At 51.8% G+C, this 19,096-nt stretch overlaps 3 protein-coding genes across 3 annotated transcripts in view; 2 read left to right on the forward strand and 1 right to left on the reverse strand.

Moving 5' to 3' along the window:
• NBEAL2 (neurobeachin like 2) overlaps positions 1–1,400 on the reverse strand; it is a 19,344-nt gene extending 17,944 nt beyond the window's left edge. Inside the window, exon 1 of the mRNA XM_038130083.1 lies at positions 1,353–1,400. Within this exon, the coding sequence (XP_037986011.1) occupies positions 1,353–1,400 (48 nt within the window). The remainder of the gene's footprint in view (positions 1–1,352) is intronic.
• Positions 1,401–4,629: 3,229 nt separating this feature from the next.
• On the forward strand, positions 4,630–18,176 carry CCDC12 (coiled-coil domain containing 12). Its single transcript, XM_038130084.1, has 8 exons — positions 4,630–4,782; positions 5,235–5,279; positions 7,692–7,762; positions 14,828–14,907; positions 16,214–16,275; positions 16,708–16,742; positions 17,125–17,201; positions 17,463–18,176. The coding sequence occupies exons 1-8, from the start codon at positions 4,630–4,632 to the stop codon at positions 17,540–17,542; spliced, it is 603 nt and encodes a 200-aa protein (XP_037986012.1). The 3' UTR covers positions 17,543–18,176.
• LOC119698048 lies at positions 9,045–12,762 on the forward strand. The gene is made up of 2 exons (XM_038129506.1): positions 9,045–10,904; positions 10,981–12,762. The coding sequence occupies exon 1, from the start codon at positions 9,546–9,548 to the stop codon at positions 10,650–10,652; it is 1,107 nt and encodes a 368-aa protein (XP_037985434.1). The 5' UTR covers positions 9,045–9,545; the 3' UTR covers positions 10,653–10,904; positions 10,981–12,762.
• Positions 18,177–19,096: the final 920 nt, after the last annotated feature.

Genomic DNA, 19,096 nt, shown 5'->3' on the forward strand with positions numbered 1-19,096 from the left:
CACAAGATCCCAGACAGATCCTGAGTGATTTGGGATGTGCTGGGACAGGATTTGAGGATTTTGGGGTCCCAGAGGGGCTGGGGGTATCAGAGGGTCCCACGTGGCTCCTGAGTTTTTTGGGATGCGCTGGGAAGGGATTTAAGGATTTTGGGGTGTCAGAGGGTCCCACGTGGCTCCTGAGTTTTTTGGGATGCGGTGGGAAGGGATTTGAGGATTTTGGGGTCCCAGAGGGGCGGGGGGTGTCCGAGGGCCCCCCGTTTTTTGGGATGTGCTGACGCGGAGGATCTGGCAGCCGCTCCGTCTGCAGCCTGGGGGGTTTTGGGATGCTGCTCCCAGGGTGGCATTCCTGATCCCGCAGGGACTGAAATCCCCTGGAACGCTTGGACTCCACCCCGAGGCTTTTCCAGCCTCGAGAATTCCAGGTTCCAGAGCTCTTTTCCCGTCGCCAGTGGAGGCAAATCCTTGGGGAGAAACCCCATTCCGATGGTTTTCCTCCTTTTCCTTGAATAGGATCTCCCTGTTTCCTGCCAGGGAGGGTTAATTCCTAAAAAAAACCCCCGGCAGAAAATCCCCGGGATGGGATTTTCCTGCTGCCATTCCCATCTCCATGGTGATTTCCCTAATTCCCCCTTCCCTTCCCTCCCCATTCAAAAAGGATTAAAGGCTCCTGGGATCCCACAGCCCATCCCGGGCTCCTTTCATCTCCTGCCATTCCAGCTGGGTTTGTTCTTTTTTTTATTTTCTGGAGCTTTGGGATGGGATCCGTGGGAATGAGGAGTGACGCTTTGGGATGAGGGCTGGGCACGCTGTGCCAGAATTCCTTTTGGGAATTCTCCGCGCCTTCTCCCGCTTCTTTCATGGGATGCTTGGGTTGGGAAGGACCTTCAAGGTCATCCCATTCCTCTAGGGCAGGGAATTCCAAGAAGCTCTTTGGGTTTTCACAGAGAATTCCTGGTTTTCCAAGGATGGGAAGCCAAGAGTGGGAAGAAAAGGGTGGGAAAGGCAAAATTTGGGAATTCTGTTGTGACGTGGAAAAGCTTTGGATTGAAATTCCTGCTCTGTCAAACCTTGGGGAATCCCAGAATCCCAGATTTCTTTTGGGAGGGGGTGTTAAAGCTCCCCCAATTCCATGGGTAGCGAATTCCAAGCGGCTCTTTGGGTTTTAAAGGAGAATTCCTGGTTTTCCAAGGATGGGAAGCTGAGGGCAGGGAAGGAAAAGAGCAGGAAGGAAAGGAAAAATCTGGGAATTGTGTTGTGATGTGGAAAAGGTTTGGGTTGGAATTCCAGCTTTATTAAACCTTGGAGAATCCCAGAATCCCGGATTTCTTTTGGGAAGGGGCCTTAAAACTCACCCAGTTCCATGGACAGGGAACCCAGAACGTTCCAGGCTGGAAATCCATAGGGGAGCAAACCTGAGGCTGTGATTCCAGCAGGAATTCCAGGCAATTCCTGGAATGTTTTAACTGGAATTAACACTGGATATTCCCGGAGGAGCCACCCCAGGACAATCCTGAGCTGGTGAAAATTCCTGCAGTTCTTGTGGAGCGGCTCAAGGTCCTTGGGAAGCTTTTCCTGCCTATTTTTTGTTTTTCTGGGAGCTGTGGAAGGCTTTTCCTGGCTTTTATCTCTTTATTCCCGGTTGGTTCCGTTCCCTTTGAGGGCTCACCCCTTTGTTTTCCCGCCCTAATTCCACAAATCCAGGGAATGCAAATGATCCCGAGCTTCAAATCTCTGGGAAACATTTCAAGGGCAGTGGAAAAAAAAAATCCTTGGAAGTCCAGGACTTCCCTAAAATTAGGGAAAAGCTGAAAGGAAGAAATCTCGGAAATATCTGAATTTTCCCTGTTTCCTGCATCCCTTGTGTTAAGGAATTCTGCTTTTCCTGGAGTTTTCCTGTCACTTTGGTGTCTTGTGGGTGGAATTTTTGGTTATTCCCACTGAAAACAACGGGAATGTTCATGGAGAAACCGGGATTGTGTCCTGCCTGTGGAAAAATCCAGGTTTTTTCGGGATTCTCTCGGGGTTGGAGGCACCAAAAACAGGGAAAAAGGGAATTTCTTTTGTTTTCCGGATCAGATTCCCTCAAGGAAAATTCTCCAAAAATATTTAGGTGGAAAAAATAATGGGAGAGGAGAATGAATTAATGGAAAAAGGAGATTCCTCCGTGGAAATTCCATGGAAAAATGGGAAGCTGCTCCTTTGTCTGCAGTACTCGGATTCCCGAGGGAATCCAGCAGAGGCTGAGCTGTGGGAAAGCTTTTTGTGGGAATATATTCCAGGATTAGCCAGAGAATTCAAGAGAAAATCTGGGAATTTAGGGATTCTGCTTTGGGATTCCCACTTTTCCTTTCTACCTGTGGAAAGTGGGGGATGAGGGACTTTTCCCATAATTTAAGGAAAAAATTCCTTGCTGGGACAATATTTGGGATTTCCCGTTGGGCACATCCCAGATTTCCAGCTTTTCCCTTTTCCTCTTGCTGTGAAATTCTGGGATTTGATGGCTCAAAGTTCCACCCCGAAGGAATTCCCAGGAAAATTCCCTGGGAATTCTTCTCTTTTTAAGATCTATGGGGATGCTGCTCCCAAAGGATCTTCCCAAAGGATCCCTCAGCAAAATCCAGGTGGAATTGCTGTGGCAATTCCAGGCTCAGGTTCCCTCTCCCATCCCAAAACTCCTCATCCAAGACCTCCTCAGCTCCTTCTCCTGCATTTTTATCCCCAAATCCTTGAAAAGCCGGAGCTTTGCTGGGACAATATTTGGGATTTCCCACTGGGCACATTCCAGATTTCTAGCTTTTCCCTTTTCCTCTTGCTGTGAAATTCTGGGATTTGATAGCTCAAAGTTCCATCCTGAGGGAATTCCCAGGAAAATCCTTCCTGTGGAAAGTGGGGGATGAGGGACTTTTCCCATAATTTTAGGAGAAAATTCCTTGCTGGGACAATATTTGGGATTTCCCATTGGGCACATCCCAGATTTCCAGCTTTTCCCCTTTTCCTCTTGCTGTGAAATTCTGGGATTTGAGAGTTCAAAGTTCCACCCTGAGGGAATTCCCAGGAAAATTCCCTGGGAATTCCTCTCCTTTCAGGATCTGTGGGGATGCTGCTGATCTTCCCAAAGGATCCCTCAGCAAAATCCAGGTGTGGGAATTCCAGGCTCAGATTCCCTCTCCCATCCCAAAACTCCTCATCCAAGGCCTCCACAGCTTCTCCTGCTTTTTTATCCCCAAATCCTCGAAAAGCCGGAGCCTTGCCCTGTTTTTGCGGGAAGGAAGGGTCTCCCATTGCTCCTTCCCTCATCCCTGCTCCGGATCATTCCCCGTGCTGTTCCTCGAGCTGGAAGAATTCCTCTGGCTGCATCCCAAGCTTTTGTTCCCGGCTGGATTTGCTCCAGAGCCACATCCCCGCTGCTCCGCACCTTCCCGCTGGGAGGAAGGGCCGGCACCGCTCCTTTCCTCTGCCTTTTCCTGCTTTTCCGCCCTTTCCCAAAGCCCCGGATTGTGCGAGCCGCCCGGCACTCGGGTTTGGGATTTTAAAAGTTTAACGGCAATGGAATGGTTGTGAAAATAGCGGTGCAGTTAGGGTGAGGAAAACTGGGACGGTCTGGATTTGGGTCTGGATTTGGGTCTGGATTTGGGTCTGGATTTGGGTCTGGATTTGGGTCTGGATTTGGGTCTGGATTTGGGTCTGGATTTGGGTCTGGATTTGGGTCTGGATTTAGGTTTGGATTTAGGTTTGGATTGATGGTTTGGATTTAGGTTTGGATTTAGGTTTGGATTGATGGTTTGGATTTAGGTTTGGATTTAGGTTTGGATTGATGGTTTGGATTTAGGTTTGGATGGACGGTCTGGATTTAGGTTTGGATTGATGGTTTGGATTTAGGTCTGGATTTAGGTCTGGATTTAGGTTTGGATGGACGGTTTGGATTTAGGTTTGGATGGACGGTCTGGATTTAGGTTTGGATGGACGGTCTGGATTTAGGTGTGGATTTAGGTCTGGATTTAGGTTTGGATGGACGGTTTGGATGGACGGTTTGGATTTAGGTGTGGATTTAGGTGTGGATTTAGGTGTGGATTTAGGTTTGGATTTAGGTTTGGATTTAGGTTTGGATGGACGGTCTGGATTTAGGTTTGGATTTAGGTTTGGATGGACGGTCTGGATGGACAGTTTGGATTTAGGTGTGGATTTAGGTGTGGATTTAGGTGTGGATTTAGGTGTGGATTTAGGTGTGGATTTAGGTGTGGATTTAGGTGTGGATTTAGGTTTGGATTTAGGTGTGGATTTAGGTTTGGATGGACGGTCTGGATTTAGGTTTGGATTTAGGTTTGGATTTAGGTTTGGATGGACGGTTTAGATTTAGGTGTGGATTTAGGTGTGGATTTAGGTGTGGATTTAGGTTTGGATTTAGGTTTGGATGGACGGTCTGGATTTAGGTTTGGATGGACGGTTTGGATTTAGGTTTGGATTTAGGTTTGGATGGACGGTTTGGATTCAGGACAATAAAAACAAAGAGTTACGGATGGCCCATTTACCTTTTCCGGGCAAAATAAGCCCAAAAAAGGACACGGTTCTCAGAGGATTGACCCTAACATCAGCAGCCCGCTGCACGTTCACGCGTTTTACACACGGAGCATGGATTGCACTCGGATGCAGGATTCTGCCTGGAATCAGCTTCTTCCTCTGGATCCTGGAATCTGGATCCTGGAGCTCTCCAGGGCTGAGCGAGGCAGGAAGGAGTTTCTTCCGATACGGGAGCGGCAACTTCCCTTTCTCCGGAGGATTTCGGTGTCCCGCGGCCGCTGTCTCGGTGCGAGCAACTCATTCCTCTCTTTAAAAAAAATAAAATAAAAAACCCTTACGTTTTTAAAACAATCTCTTCCAAACAATCTTTATCTTCGTTATGTTAAAACCTCAAACTCCAATTAACGCGCGGCTCAAAAAAATTACCGCAGCAAAACTTTCTAATATTCGTCTCAATATTTGCCAAAAGCCGGCGGTAAAATACTCATTCCTCACTCCGGGCAATCCCGCGCTTTGCCTCCTTCTCTCCTTGTTTTTCCCGTTTTTTTTTCCCCCGTGCTGGGGTTTGTTTTCGCCGGAGCAAAGCTCCTCGTGATCCCGGTGCCGGAGGCTTGGGAAAAGCGTTGCTGTGGATACGCAGCCCAGGGAAGTTTGTCCAGCCAGGATAAAACCCCCGGAGGGCTCCGAAGGATCCGTTCCTGTCCAGGCTTTTTTAGGGAAGTCGGAAAGAGCTGGGGCACGGGAAATGTTTCGTCCTGGAGGTTCTTCCCAACAATTCCAGCCTGGGAATGTTGGAGATAAGAGGGGGTTGGATGGCTCAGCTGGGATCCCACAGATTCCAGGGTGGGATCCTCAGGGCAGGAGGGGCTGGGAGCTGCTGGAGAGATCCAGAGGATCCCACGGAGCTGCTGCCAGGGCTGGAGCCCCTCTGCTCTGGGAAAACTGGGAATGTTCAGCCTGGAAAAGAGGCAGCTCCAGGGAGAGCTCAGAGCCCCTGCCAGGGCCTGGAGGGGCTCCAGGAGAGCTGGAGAGGGACTGGGGACAAGGCCTGCAGGGACAGCACCCAGGGAATGGCTCCCACTGCCAGAGGGCAGGGATGGATGGGAGATTGGGAATTGGGAATTCCTGGCTGGGCTGGAATTCCCAGAGCAGCTGGGGCTGCCCCTGGATTCCTGGAAGTGCCCCAGGCCAGGCTGGATCACCCTGGGACAGTGGGAATTTCCTGCCCATGGAATGGGATCATCCATGGGATCCCTTCCAATCCAAGCCTTTTGTGCCCGTGGGCTCAGGGAGCATTGGGAATTCAGCTCTGGGAATTCAGGAGTGCCACAATCTCCTTCCTCCTGCCTGTGCCCTGCTCCATAGGAATAAAATCAGGATAAGAGCAGTGTTTGCAGTGCCCATCCCTGCTTCTGTTCCTGGGAAATCCCAAGCTGTCCCGCCTTTTTCCCCTTCCCACCTTTTTCCCCTTCCCACCTTTTTCCCTTTCCCGCCTTTTTCCCTTTTCCCACCCCATTTTTTCCCCCTGCCATTTTTATTTCCTTCTGTTTTTCCCCTCCCCTTTTTCCCTTCCCGCCCTTTTTCCTTCCCTCCCTTTTCCCCACAGCTTCCCTGGAAAACCTTTGCCTTGATTTTCTGGGAATATCCCCAAGCCTTTAAAAAAGTTGGGATTGAATGGGAAAGAAGCCAGAATTTGGGATTTTGGGCAAGCTCGTGGCAGGATTGGAGTTTCCAATATTCCAACGCCCAGGGAAAAGCAGGAATTGTCAGGAGTGGGAACAGCTGGGGCTCCTGGGAATGTTTGTGCCAAGCGTTTCCTTATCCTGGACCCTCTGGATGAAATTCCAGCAGGAGTCAGGGGAATGCAGCTCTGGAGCACGAGGAGAGGAAAGGAACGGGAAAGGACTCGGAGTGTGGGAAGGGCTTTGGAATTCCATGGATTCAAGGGTGGCTAAACATTACCCAGCTCGGAGCTGCAGCAGGGAATTCCAGAGGGCTCTTCCCAGTTTTTATTGAATTTAAGGAGCAGGGAATTCCTGGGAGTATCCCAAGGTTTTAATGGACTTAAAGCAGGGAATGAAAACTGAATTAAATTGGGATTTTAGGGATGGTTGTTGTCGGTTTTCCTTTGAAAAAACCTGGAAAATTTTCCTTGCCCTCGGAGCAGGAGCTGAAGCTGAACAATTCCAGCCCTGGCTCCCTTCCCTGTTTGCTGGGAATGTAATTTTTAACCCGGCTTGTGGGACAGAGTTTGGAAGAAGAGGGATCCAGGGAATGAGTCAGCAGTTTGGGAAACACTCCCAGGCCTGGAAGAGCTCCTGGAAGACATCAGGATCCTGGAGCTGGTGCTGGGAGAGGGACTTGGGATAAGGGATGGGAGCCAGGGAACGGATCCCAGTGCCAGAGGGCAGGGAGAGGTGGGATGCTGGGAAGGGATTCCCAGGGAATTCCATGGCTGCCTCATCCCTGGAAGTGTCCAAGGCCAGCTTGGAGCAGCAGGGACAGGGAATTTCCTGCCTATGGAATGCTTAGGATCCACGAATCTTATCCTTAGGATCCGCTCCCATCCAAGCCTTTAGGAAAAATTGGGAATTCAGCTCTGGGAATGAAGAGGGCTAAAATCTCCTTATTCCCAATCATTTTCCATGGAAATAAAAGTCAGGATAAGTGGAGCTGAGCAGTGTTTGCTGTGGCCATTCCTGGGAAATCCAGAGCTGCTCCTGCTTTTTTTGGGATGTTCATTTCCTTCCAGGATTCCAGAATTCCATGGCTGCTCATTCCCAGCTCCTCCTGGACACCATTCCATCCCTGTTCTAGCCTGGATAGGGAATGGAAGTGGGAATTCCTGCTTTTCCTGGGATCTGGTGCTGCCCGTGGAGCCTCTTCCAGAGAAACTGGATTTTGCTCCAGTGTTTTCCTGGAGCTGGAATTCCCTTGTTGTGCTGCTTCCTGTGGGATTCCATGTTTTCCATCCCAAATGATAAATTAGGGAAAAAAAGGAATCCTGCTCTGCGAATTCCCAGATTTTTATGGTTTCTGATTTCTAAATCCCAAAAATATCCCAAAAATATCCCAATCCCAGAGGATTTTGGGGCTGTTTGTTCTCCTGGTTTTCCAGAGAAGCCAAAATCTGATGGATTATCCAATTTTTTTATTTTTATTTTTTTTTGCAGAACAAGGAGAGTGGAGAACCTGAATCCAAAATTCCCAGAGAAGACGAGGAAGAGGAGCCAGTCAAGCACAGGTAATTCCTTCTTTATCCCCACTTTTCCCAGGAGGATTTTCCTTTGGATCTCTGTGATTAATTAGGAATTTTCAGTAGGAATTCGGTGCAAATAATTTGGGATGAGGGATGGGTGGATTCATCCGGGAGGCAAAATTCTGCGGATCAAGAGGGAAACCCTGGAGTGTTTCCAGAGGCAGCAGGAGTGTTGGGAGCTTCCCTGAATTCCCAGATTGGTATTTTCCCATGGATTTCTGGGACTGTTTTCCCTGGAAAACGGGAGCTGAGGCAGATCCAGCTGATTCCCACCAAGGCTTTTTTTGGGATCACAAATTTGAGTGGAAAACGTGGAATGTGGCCTATTCCCATGGATTTATCCCTAAAAACTCCTGTGTGGCAGAAATGAACCAGGGAAAAAAAGAGGAAAATCCTCCTTTTTTAATTTCTTTTTTTTGGGAATGACTCCTTGGAAGAAGCAAATCCCGGTGGAGAAAATCCCACACGGATTTGGGGCTGGAAACACCAAATTTCTTAGGAGAGGGAAATTCCTGTGCTTGGAATTTGTGCCAGAAGAAGCTCTGGAGGTGAAACCAGAGCTTGGGAAGCTCCTGAAAAATGAATGGATCAGGAGCTCTCGGATTCCAGGGCTGCCACCGGAGCTGGAGCCGATGGAATCCGGGTGGTTTTCCCACCCCTGTGGATCCAGGCCTGGCTGAAATGAGGAATTCATCCTCCAAATCCCCAAAAAGTCCTGGGTAGGGCTGGTTTTAGCCTTGGAATCATCCTCCAAATCCCAGAAAAATCCTGGTTTGGGCTGATTTTCTCCTGGGAATTATCCTCCAAGTCCCAGGAAAAAAATTCCTGGTTTGGGCTTATTTTATCCTTGGAATCATCTTCCAAATCCCAAGAAAGTCCTGGTTTGGGCTGATTTTATCATCCTCCAAATCCCAAAATAATCCATAATCTTGGTTTGGGCTGATTTTCTCCTGGGAATCATCCTCCAAATCCCAAAAATTCCTGGTTTGGCTGATTTTATCCTGGGAATCATCATCCAAATCCCAAAAATTCCTGGTTTGGCTGATTTTATCCTTGGAATCATCTTCCAAATCCCAAGAAAATTCTGGGTAGGGCTGATTTTCTCTTAGGAATCATCCTCCAAATCCTCAAAAATTCCTGTTTTGGGCTGATTTTATCCTTGGAATCATCTTCCAAATCCCAAAAATTCCTGGTTTGGGCTGTTTTTCTCTTAGGAATCATCCTCCATATCCCCAAAAAAATTCCTGGTTTGGGCTGATTTTCTGGGAATGGCTGCTGGGATTGCCTGGAGGGATCTGAGGGCTCTGTGGCATTCCTGGTGTTTCATTCCCAGTGTTCAGCAGCACCAGGAAATGAGTTTTTCCATGGATTTCCCTTCATCCAGTGGCAGATCCAGACAAAATCCTTCCAATGCCTCAGGATGATTTCCTGGAAAATCCAAGGAAGTTGCAGGTGGGGAGGAAAGTGTGGAGCAGGAAATTCCATCCTGGCTTTCTCCTCAAATTCATGGAATTCTTTGGGATTTTTCCCTTTCTGGGGGAAAACTTCACTCCTTGATGGATTTCCCTGTTTTTCCCACCCTTCCCATCTGCTGGAGAAAAATCTGCTCCACGGGAATGTTTGAATCCCAAATTTTGCCTGGATAATTCCCAACTTTCAATCGCCTTTTGTTTTTCTTGTGGAATTTCCACTTTTCCCACGGGAATCAGATCTGGAAGAGCCCATCCCTTGGTTTCCTCTTGGACTTGGATTTCCCAAGGATCTCCCTATGGAAAAGGGAATTGCTGGGCACTGCTGGCCTGGGGAAAAGGGGGAAAATCTGCTGGAATTCCACCTGGATTTGGGAAATGAGGAGTCCTGGTGGCTGGAATCTCCCTTTCCTCCAAAGCACTTCCAGGAGCTGGGCTGGATTTTGCAGGCAGAAGGGATTCTGTGGGATAGGGAATGTGGTGGTTCAGGGAATAATCCCATGGTTTGTGGAGCAGAATTCCAGGATTTTCTCTCCTGGCTGCTTCATTTCAGCTCCATCCCAGCCCATCCAGGTGTGGAATTCCAGGATGGATTGGCTTGGAATCCTTCCTGGATCCCTGGGATCCCGAGGATTCTCCACAGGCTCCCTAATCCCAGGAATGTGCCCCCTCAGGAATGGCTGGAGAGGGAAAACTCCAGGAGGAGGAGCTGGAGGTCCCTGCCAGGGCATGGAGTTATCCTGGGAGTCATCCAAGGATTTTTTCCTGCTTTTCCCTTTAGTTATGAATGGATTTTGGGAATTCCCTCTCAGCCCCTTGGGATACGGGGAAATCCCATCAAATTCCATGCCTGGAAGTGTCCAAGGCCAGGCTGGGACAGTGGAAGTGTCCCTGCCCATGGAATGGGATCATCCTTGAGTCCCTTCCAAGCAATCCATTCTGGAATTCTGGGATTCTCCCATCCCTTCTCCACTTTTTTTTCCCTCTGCTCATTTTTCCAGGAGTCCCTGGGAGATCCCACAGCCTCCTGCTCTGTGGTATCCCAGTGCTGCCAGGAAAGCTGGGGCAGGGAAAATCCTGGAATGGTTTGGGTGGGAAAGGACCCAAAGGATGATCCCATTCCATGGGCAGGGACAGCTCCCACTGTCCCGGGCTGGCTTTGGACACTTCCAGGGATGGAGATTCCCAGCTTTTCTGTTCCAGTGGCTGCAGGAAGGACAAGATCCCCTCGGCTCTGGTTTTCCCAACATTTTTCCCAGCCTGTGCTCCCATTTTTTGGCCACTTCTTGCTTTGTTCCTGCTCCACTCCAGCCTCCCCATCCCGTTTTTCCTTCCTCATTTATCCTGCAAATTCCCAGCCCTGCAAGCCCTGCTCTTCTCCCAGGAATTCCAGCTCTGATCCCTGATCCAAACTCTGGGAATTCTCTCTGGAGCTGGGGAAAACTCGGATCGTTTGGATTTTTGTGTGGGCCAGGAAACGGAGCCGCTGCTCCACCTTTCCCAGGAAAAGGGTGTGGGAGGAATTCGGTCTTTCCGCCTCATTCCCGAGGGGTAAAACGCTGGATTTGGGAATCAGGGACCTGCCGGAGCTTGGAATTCCCATCCCGCAGCTCTGAGCCTTGGAATTGGGCTCCTTGTGCCAACAAAACTCGTCAGAGGTGGGAAAAGTGGAGCTAAAAATCCAAGGAAAAGCTCGGAGAGGGATGGGACCAAAATTAATCCTCGATTTCCCAGCTTCAGGAAAAGTGAATCCGCACGGAGCCCTGCCCTGGGACACGGAGTTATCCTTGGAAGCTGCAGCTCCTGGCTGGGGGAGGAGCGGGCTTGGGAAACCCGATCTCCCTGAGGAATTCCTCCCCCTGGAATGTCACCGGGCAGGTCCGGAGCGCTTTTGTTTGTTAATCCCTGCCTCAAAATCCCTCGGGATTCTGCTCCAGAGGGGGTTGGGCTCGCCAGGAGAGTCCAGGACCTGATTCCTTTCATCCCGGAGCGTGGAAATCTCAGGGAAGGGGTTTAGGACAAGGAAAAGAATGGGAAAAAAAAAATCGGGATTAAATGTGGGAGGTGGGAGCTGAGCTGGGGGCCCGGGGAGGGTTTGACTGACGCTTCCCGGGATCTGCTCCTGCTTGGACACGGACATGGAGCATCCCAGGAATCCCTTCCCATCGGGAATAGGCTCAGGAAAAGGACAGGGAATGGGCAAAGCTGGGAATTGCCACATTTTGCTCCAGGCTGGAAAAGGGAAGGCAGGGATTGAATCCACCTGGAAGCTGAGAGCACCGGGATCCAGGCTGGGAACATTCCTGAGCTGGCTCCATCCTGGAGGTTCTGATCCATGTTTTGGGCCTTCCTCCCTCTGGAGCTGGAGGATTCTCCCTCAGGATGGAGCTGATCCATCCCTAGGGAAGGATCCATGGAGCTTCCCGTGATCCCAAGCTCTGGGTGATCCGGGATTTTCCCTGGGATCGGGATGAGCCTCCAGAGGTGACACCGTGCTCCTTCCAGCTCTTGGCTCTTCCCAGCGCTCCGCTCTTTCCCAGGAATCATTCCTGGGAATTCATCCACCCCATGGTGTTTTGGGCATGGATTTTTGGGTGCTCAGACTTCCAGCTGCCCATCCTGGGGGAGAATTCCTGGGAATGGGAGCACTTCTGGAGCATCTTTCTGCTCCCAGTCCTTGTGCTGGCTCCGTGCTGGGATTGTGGATCTGATCCCGGGAATTCCAGCGGTTATCCCGGGTGTTATCCCGTGGCCATCTCGGTGCTCCCGAGGTGCCTCCAGGGCTCCTTTTGGTTGAACCTCAAGGGTGGAAGTTGGGTTTGGATCCATCCCAACCCGGAGGAGCCGCGGGAAAACATGGATGAGGTTTGTCCTCATTCCAGCCTTGGTATTCCCAGCATGGCTGGGGTGGGAATGGTTTGGAATATCATCCAGCTCCAGCAGGATCCCACGCTCCACGCGGAATGTGGGCTTTGTCCAGTTTGATTCATGGATATTGACATTCCCAGTGTCCACCTGGAAAAGCTCAGGTGCTTGGGAAAGCCCTGTGGGAAGCAGTGGGAATCCTGATGGGTTTGGGATCTTCTCCAGCTCTCCTGGAACACCTGGATGTCTCCCAGTCCTTGCTCCAGCAGGGAGCATGTCCTGGAAAACCAACCGGCCTGGCAAGTTTGGGGTGGAGAGAGGTGGGATTTTTTGGGATTCCTTCCATCTGGAGCCACACTGGGACCAGGACAGGCTTGGACAAGCTCGGGAGCTTGGCCAGGAGGAGCTTTTCCAGGGAAGGGCTTTTCCTCAGGGAGGGTTCTCCTGGATCTCTGCCTGTTCCTCCTTTGCTGCCTTGGGTGAGGAATCCGGGAATGTCGGCAGCACCTGCTAGAGTCAATCCAGAGGATCCCACGGAGCTGCTCCCGGGGCTGGAACCCCTCTGCTCTGGGAGAGCTGGGAATGTTCCCCTGGAAAAGAGGCAGCTCCAGGGAGAGCTCAGAGCCCCTGGCAGGGCCTGGAGGGGCTCCAGGAGAGCTGGAGAGGGACTGGGGACAAGGGATGGAGGGACAGGACACAGGGAATGGCTCCCAGTGCCAGAGGGCAGGGATGGATGGGAGATTGGGAAGGGATTCCTGGCTGGGATGGAATTCCCAGAGCAGCTGGGGCTGCCCCTGGATCCCTGGAAGTGCCCAAGGCCAGGCTGGAGCAGCCTGGGACAGCGGGAGGTGTCCCTGCCCATGGCAGGGGTGGAATGGGATCACCCTTCAGCTCCCTCCCAGCCCATTCCAGGATGATTCCATGATCTCCATACATTTTCCCTGCTGTTCCTGGAGGTGAAGGCCTCATCCTCAGGGAGCGGGATGGGGAAGCTGCTCCTGAAGCAGCTCCAAGTGACTTTTGGGAATAGCGACAGGAGTAGGGAACCCGGGACACCGGAAGAAATCCCTGCTCCTGCTTTTCAGGGCAAAGCCATTCCTGGTGCTCCTGCCACAAGGATTTTGACAGCCAGGAGGCTTGGAAAAATCTGTGGAATTGTTTGTTCCATAAAAGCCTTGGGGCTGGAACAGTGAAGCACAAGCCAAGCTCGGAGGGGCCTGGTTTCCATCGGGAACACTCCGGGCATTCCGCACATTCCCGGCGTGCCGGTGCCAAGGGCCTCCTCCCAAAAAAGGTGGGATCCCTCCTCCTTCCCCAGCCAGGAGCTCTTGGCCTGAGGGAAACATGGATTTGGGATATTCCTCACCCAAACCAGGGAATGTGGCTCCCCTGGCAGTGTCCATTGCTTCCCTCTGGAATGCTGCACTCCCCTAATCCTCCCAGTTCCTTTTTGGGAAGGAATTCCTGGCTGGGAGGGTGGTGGGAGGCTGGGATGGAATTCCCAGAGCAGCTGTGGCTGCCCCTGGATCCCTGGAAGTGCCCAAGGATGGGGCTTGGAGCACCCTGGGATCATGGAAGGTGTACCTTGCCCATGGCCCTGATCCCAAGGGTCACTTCCATTCTGGAATTCCATAATTTACCTCAGCAAGGTCCTGGAACACATCCCAGAGTTCCCTGCACTCCCATGGAGTGGCTCAGACTCTTGGCCAGGAGATTCCCGTGCTGGAGCAGGAACGGGATGTGGTGGGAAGGGTTGGATTTTCCACTTGTGCTCTGGTGACTCCCAAGGTTGGATTTTTGGTGCTTTCCATAAAAACCTGGTCCTCTGCTTCCCAACCTTCCCAGCTTCTCTTGGAGCCTTAATCCTGATTAATCCCATCCTTGGTGGTTAATGAGCTTCACCTCCCTCATTGTCCCTGTGGGCTGAGCTTTTCCATGGAGCCTCCGGAGTGTCCTGGAGGTGGGATGAGCTCCTGCAAACTGGGTTTTCCAGGCTTGTGGCTTTGGGAATTCCTCCTGAGGCTTGCAGGGTTTGGTTCCAGTGAGGAGTCACTCATGGGAATGAGGGTGTCCAATTACGGCCCAAATTAGATGGGAATGTCCTGGGATTGTGGCTCAATCCCGGCTCCTGAGCTTCCCTGGAGGAGATGAAAACATGGAAAAACTTCCAGGTGATGTTTGGGTCCCTCATTCCCTCACCTCCACCATCCCAGAAACGGGATTTGCTCCCTGATTTTAGCACTTCCAGAGATGCTTGGATAAACACCTTGTATCCTAAATAATCCTTTTCCCCCTCCCTGTCTTTCCCTGAAAGATTTTTTCCCATGATTTTGGATCTTCCCTGGGGCTTCCATCCGGAGTATCCCAGTTTTTAGACCCAGAAGGTTGGAGCCAGGTGGGAATTGGGTTCTTCTCCCAGGGAACAGAGGCAGGACAGGAGGGAACAGCCTCAGGTTGTGCCAGGGGAGGCTAAGGTTGGATATTGGGAATACTTCTCATGGAATGGGGAATGGGAGTCCCCATTCCTGGTGGGATTTAAAAGCCATGGATGTGGCACCTGGGGACACGGATCCATGGTGGCCTTGGATGATCTTGGAGGCTTTTCCAACCTCAACAATTCCATGATTTCAGCTGCCTCTGGCTCCTGATTCCAACATTCCCGCTTTTCCTGAGCGCCCGCTGGGCAATCCCAGACTTTTCTCACTGCTCTCCCCAGGGAGATCAAGCTGCGGAATTACGATCCCGAGGATGAGGAGCTGAAGAAGAGGAAGCTGCCCCCGGCCAAACCGGCCTCAGGTGGGAGAAACTGGGAATGTGGGAAGGGAAAGGAGCGCTTGGGAAGCTCCGTGCTCTTCCCAAGGTGGGAGATCCACTGGGATGAGGTGTCCACGGAGGGGTTGGAATATCTGATCCTGTCACCCTCACACCCAGCATTGCACAAGAAGGGTGGGAACACTCCCAGGCCCAAATCCAAGGATTCATCCTCGGAGGAGCCTCCCTGGAGGAGCCTCCCAGAAATTCTGGCTGTTTTTTGTTGGATTTATCTGGAAGGAAATCTTAGGCGGGAGCTGAGGGCGTCGGGCTGGAATTTCCTCACCCGGAACTTCCATAAATCACCTGAGGGGGAAGTGAAGGAGTTCCCCGGATCCTGAAATGTGGAGTTTTCTGGAATAAATCCCTTGAAAAAAATGCCCTGAATAAAAAGGGAAGGCTGGGAATGGCTGGGAATTCTGGCACTGCCCTTTCCTTGTGTTTTTGTAGGAGCTTAAAACTTCCATGGGAAAGGAAAGACATGGAAAGGCTGGAGCGTGTCCAGGGAAGGGAGTGGAGCTGGGGAATTCCTGAGGGAGCTGGGAATGTTATCCTGGGGAAAAGGAGGCTCTGGGGGGACCTTCTGGCTCTGCACAATTCCCTGACAGGAGCCCAGGGGGAATTGGGATCCTCTCCCAGGGAACAGGGACAGGAGGAGGGGGAATAACCAGGTTGGATATTGGGAAAATTCCTCTTGTCCCACAGTGGTGGAGCCCCATTCCTGGAGGGATTGAAATCCCTGTGGATGTGGCACTTGGGGACACGGGCAGTGCTGGCCTTGGCAATGCTGGGAATGTTTGGGCTCAATCCAAGAGGGCTTTTCCAACTGAAACTGTCCTTGATTCCATGAAATCCATGTGCTGGAGTGGGATGTGCTCCCTGGTGCTGCAGCCCCTCCATGGGTGGCTTTTTCCATGAGTGTTTTCCCGTTTCCTGGATATCTCCAAAGCTTTCCCCAAGGCCTGGGCTGGAGTCCCAGGCCTGGAGATGAGTCTGGGACGGCAAAATTCCAGACCTTTGGAGCAGATGATCCCTGCAGATGTTGGGAAGAGAGGCCTCGATCCCAACCGGCTTCCAGCTGCCGTTGCTGTTTGTGGGATTTCCATCATTCCCAGATAATTTTCAGGAGTCTCCAGCAGGGTTTGGATACCATGGGGATGTACTCGGGTGTGGGCGCCAGGTTTTTAAGTAAAGCTGTGGGAATGGGGTTTTCGGGAAGCTTTTGGGAGCCGAGCCTGGAGTGCTGGTGGAATTCCTGGTTTTCCATCAGTGATCCTGTTTCCCCATCTAGTGGAGGACACGGTGAAGGAGCAGCTGGAAGCGGCCAAGCCGGAGCCCATCATCGATGAGGTGGTAGGTACAGCTGGAATTCTTGGGAATCCAGACCGGGGAATCCGGATTGGGAAATCTGGATCTGTGAATCTGGATTTGGAATCTGGATCAGGAAATCTGGAGCTGGAAATCTGGATTTTGGAATCCAGATCTGGGAGACCTGGATCTGGAAATCTGGATCTGGATCTGGGAATCCGGAGCTGGAAGTTTGGATCTGGGAATCTGGAGCTGGAAACCTGGATTTTGGAATCCAGATCTGGGGAATCTGGAGCTGAAAATCTGGATCAGGGAGTCTGGATCGGGGAATCTGGATGGGGGAATCTGGAGCTGGGAATCCAGATCTGGGAATCTGGAGCTGGGAATCTGGATCTGGGAATCCGGAGCTGCTCCGTGCCAGGTCCAGGCTGGAATGTTGCCTTTGGCTTTCACTGGATGTCTCCTCTCCTTCCCTAGGATTTGGCAAACTTGGCTCCCAGGAAACCCGACTGGTGAGTGCCTATGGAATGCTGCTCCCGGGAAAAGGGGGTTGGAGTCAGCGGGGGGGGTTCCAACACCTTGAGGTTGTGCCGGAAATATCCAGGAAAACCTGAGCTGAGGGTTAAAAATGCCAGGAAAATCCCGAGGGAGGTTGGAACGAGCTGATCTTTAAGGACCCATCCAACCCTGAGCATTCCATGATTCCATGGAACTGGAAAACCCTCCTGGCTGTGGAGGAAGACACAATTCCCTTTTGCTGCTGGTTCTTCGGAATGCTTGTCACCGAGGGATGGGCTGGTTTTGGAGCATTCGGGAGAGAGGAGGAATTTCCATTGGGAAAGGTGGGCCCTGCCTGGCCATGGAATTGTCCTGACCTTGTGGCTCTCCTCCCAGGGATTTGAAGCGGGATGTGTCCAAGAAGCTGGAAAAGCTGGAGAAGAGGACCCAGAGAGCCATCGCGGAGCTGATCCGTGCGTTCCGGAGCCGCGGGAACGGGGTGGCTCATTCCAGAGGGATTCCATGATCCCTGCTGGGAGCTCACTGGGCTGGGGAGGGGTTGGTGGGGCTTGATCCCTTCCCACATGGATCTGGGAAGCTGTTGGTCCCAAGGAGCTTCCCCAGGAGGCTCCGGGAGCGCTTGGATTGTGCCAAGGGAAGGGTTCCGGGGTCCTGTGCTGGGTCACTCCCAATCCAACCCGTCCATCCCTTCTCCGTGGCTTTTCTCCCGGCAGGAGAGCGCTTGAAAGGGCAGGAGGGGGAGCTGGCGTCGGCTGTGGGATCAGCAAAGCAGGAGGGAAGCGACTCCGACTGAGGAGAATCCATCAGGAACGGCCTCCGGATCTGCCTCACACCGACCCCGTGTCCCTCAGGTCCCTCCCTGCTTGGGGACTGCTCATCCCTTTTCCCGAACTTCCCCAATCCTGCTGTGCCTGGAGGAGAGGCAGATCCAAGGAGCCTGGCTGGCTGCTGAGGAACTTCCATGGAAAACTTTGTGGGATCGTGGGGGGTTGATGGGAGCAGGACAGACCTCCCGGTTAGCTGGAGCTTCCTTGGAGCAAGGAGAAGTTGGAAAACTCCGAGCCAGGAGTTTTGGAAAGCAAGGAGAAGTTGGAAAACTCCGGAAAGGTCAATCCAGACTGGCTGGGAAAGGAGGGAGATGCCAGCAGCCCTTGGAAAAGCAGGATCATTTCCCAGAGATTGGTGCTTCTCTTCTGTGCAGACACTCCTTGAGGCTCTGAGGATTTGGGAATATCCATGGCCAGCCCCAGAATCCCTGTGGGAAGGGGCAGTGTGGTTCGGGAATTGTGCATCTGGCTGAGTTTAATGTGGGATTTGCTTTGCTCCCAAATTTCCCAGCCCTCCAGGAGCGTGTCCTGCTCCTCCTCTTGGAGGTTTTTTTATTGTTAATGGATCTTTTCCTAATAAAACAATTCCATGTGGAAAAAGTTGTCACTTGTCCTGTAGAGGAGTGGGAAGAGGAGCAGTGGGATAGAGCCCATGGAAGTTGAAGGAGGAGTGGTGGGATGGAATCCATGGAAGTTGGAGTGGGATTGAGTCCATGGAAATTTGGAGAGTAGTGGGATTGGGTCCCTGGAAGTTGGAGGAGCAGTGGGATTGAGTCCATGGGAGTTGGAGGAGCAGTGGGATTGGGTCCCTGGAAGTTGGAGGAGCAGTGGGATTGAGTCCATGGGAGTTGGAGGAGGAGCAGTGGGATTGGGTCCATGGGAGTTGGAGGTGGCCACAGCAGGTCAAGCACAATTCCTGGGATGGGCTGGTCCAGGTTATTGTGTGATCCAGGTTCCTGGGGTGATCCCAGCCCTGTGCCTCTGGAAAAGGTGAGCATGTGGAATCTGCCAAGCTGATCTGGCGTTTTCCCTGGAAAACTTCATTGTGGCTCTGGCAGATCTTGCAGGATGGTGCTGGAATCCCCTGGGTTTGATTCCAGAGAGGTTTTATCCCGAGGGGAAACATCTGCTGCCAACAAAAGATTCCAGCTGGGATAAGAAGAGCTGTTCCTGGTAATTCCCACATCCTCCTGCTTTTGTCCTGGTGGATCATTCCCAGGGTGATGGATCCTTGTCCCTGTGCCAGGATCTGCTGCTTCCCACTGCTCCATGCTCTTCCATGAGGATTTTCCACCTGCCAGAGCCCCGTTCCTGCCTCCAGGGGATGCCTGGGAGCAAAGAGCAGCTGGAAAATTCCCTGATTCCTCCTCCATTCCCAGCTTTCTTCCCTCTCCTTGGCTCTCCTGTTCCCAGTGTTTGCAGCCGTTCCTGCTCCATTCTCTCCCCTTGGAGGGGCCATTCCCAGGTGTGTGGGGACAATGGGGACATTCCATGGAGCAGTGGGAGAGCTGCACCCACCT

This window comes from Motacilla alba, chromosome 2 (genome assembly GCF_015832195.1).
Source record: "Motacilla alba alba isolate MOTALB_02 chromosome 2, Motacilla_alba_V1.0_pri, whole genome shotgun sequence".
NCBI classification, from domain to species: domain Eukaryota; kingdom Metazoa; phylum Chordata; class Aves; order Passeriformes; family Motacillidae; genus Motacilla; species Motacilla alba.

Excerpts from the sequence above, each read along its gene's own strand:
- CCDC12 (XM_038130084.1), top strand. The coding sequence starts at position 4,630 with ATGGATTGCACTCGGATGCAGGATTCTGCCTGGAATCAGCTTCTTCCT. Across the intron at positions 5,280-7,691 it reads GGAAATGTTTCGTCCTGGAG|AACAAGGAGAGTGGAGAACC; the intron begins GTTCTTCCCAAC and ends TTTTTTTTGCAG. Across the intron at positions 16,276-16,707 it reads AGCCCATCATCGATGAGGTG|GATTTGGCAAACTTGGCTCC; the intron begins GTAGGTACAGCT and ends CTCCTTCCCTAG.
- LOC119698048 (XM_038129506.1), top strand. The coding sequence starts at position 9,546 with ATGGAAAAGGGAATTGCTGGGCACTGCTGGCCTGGGGAAAAGGGGGAA.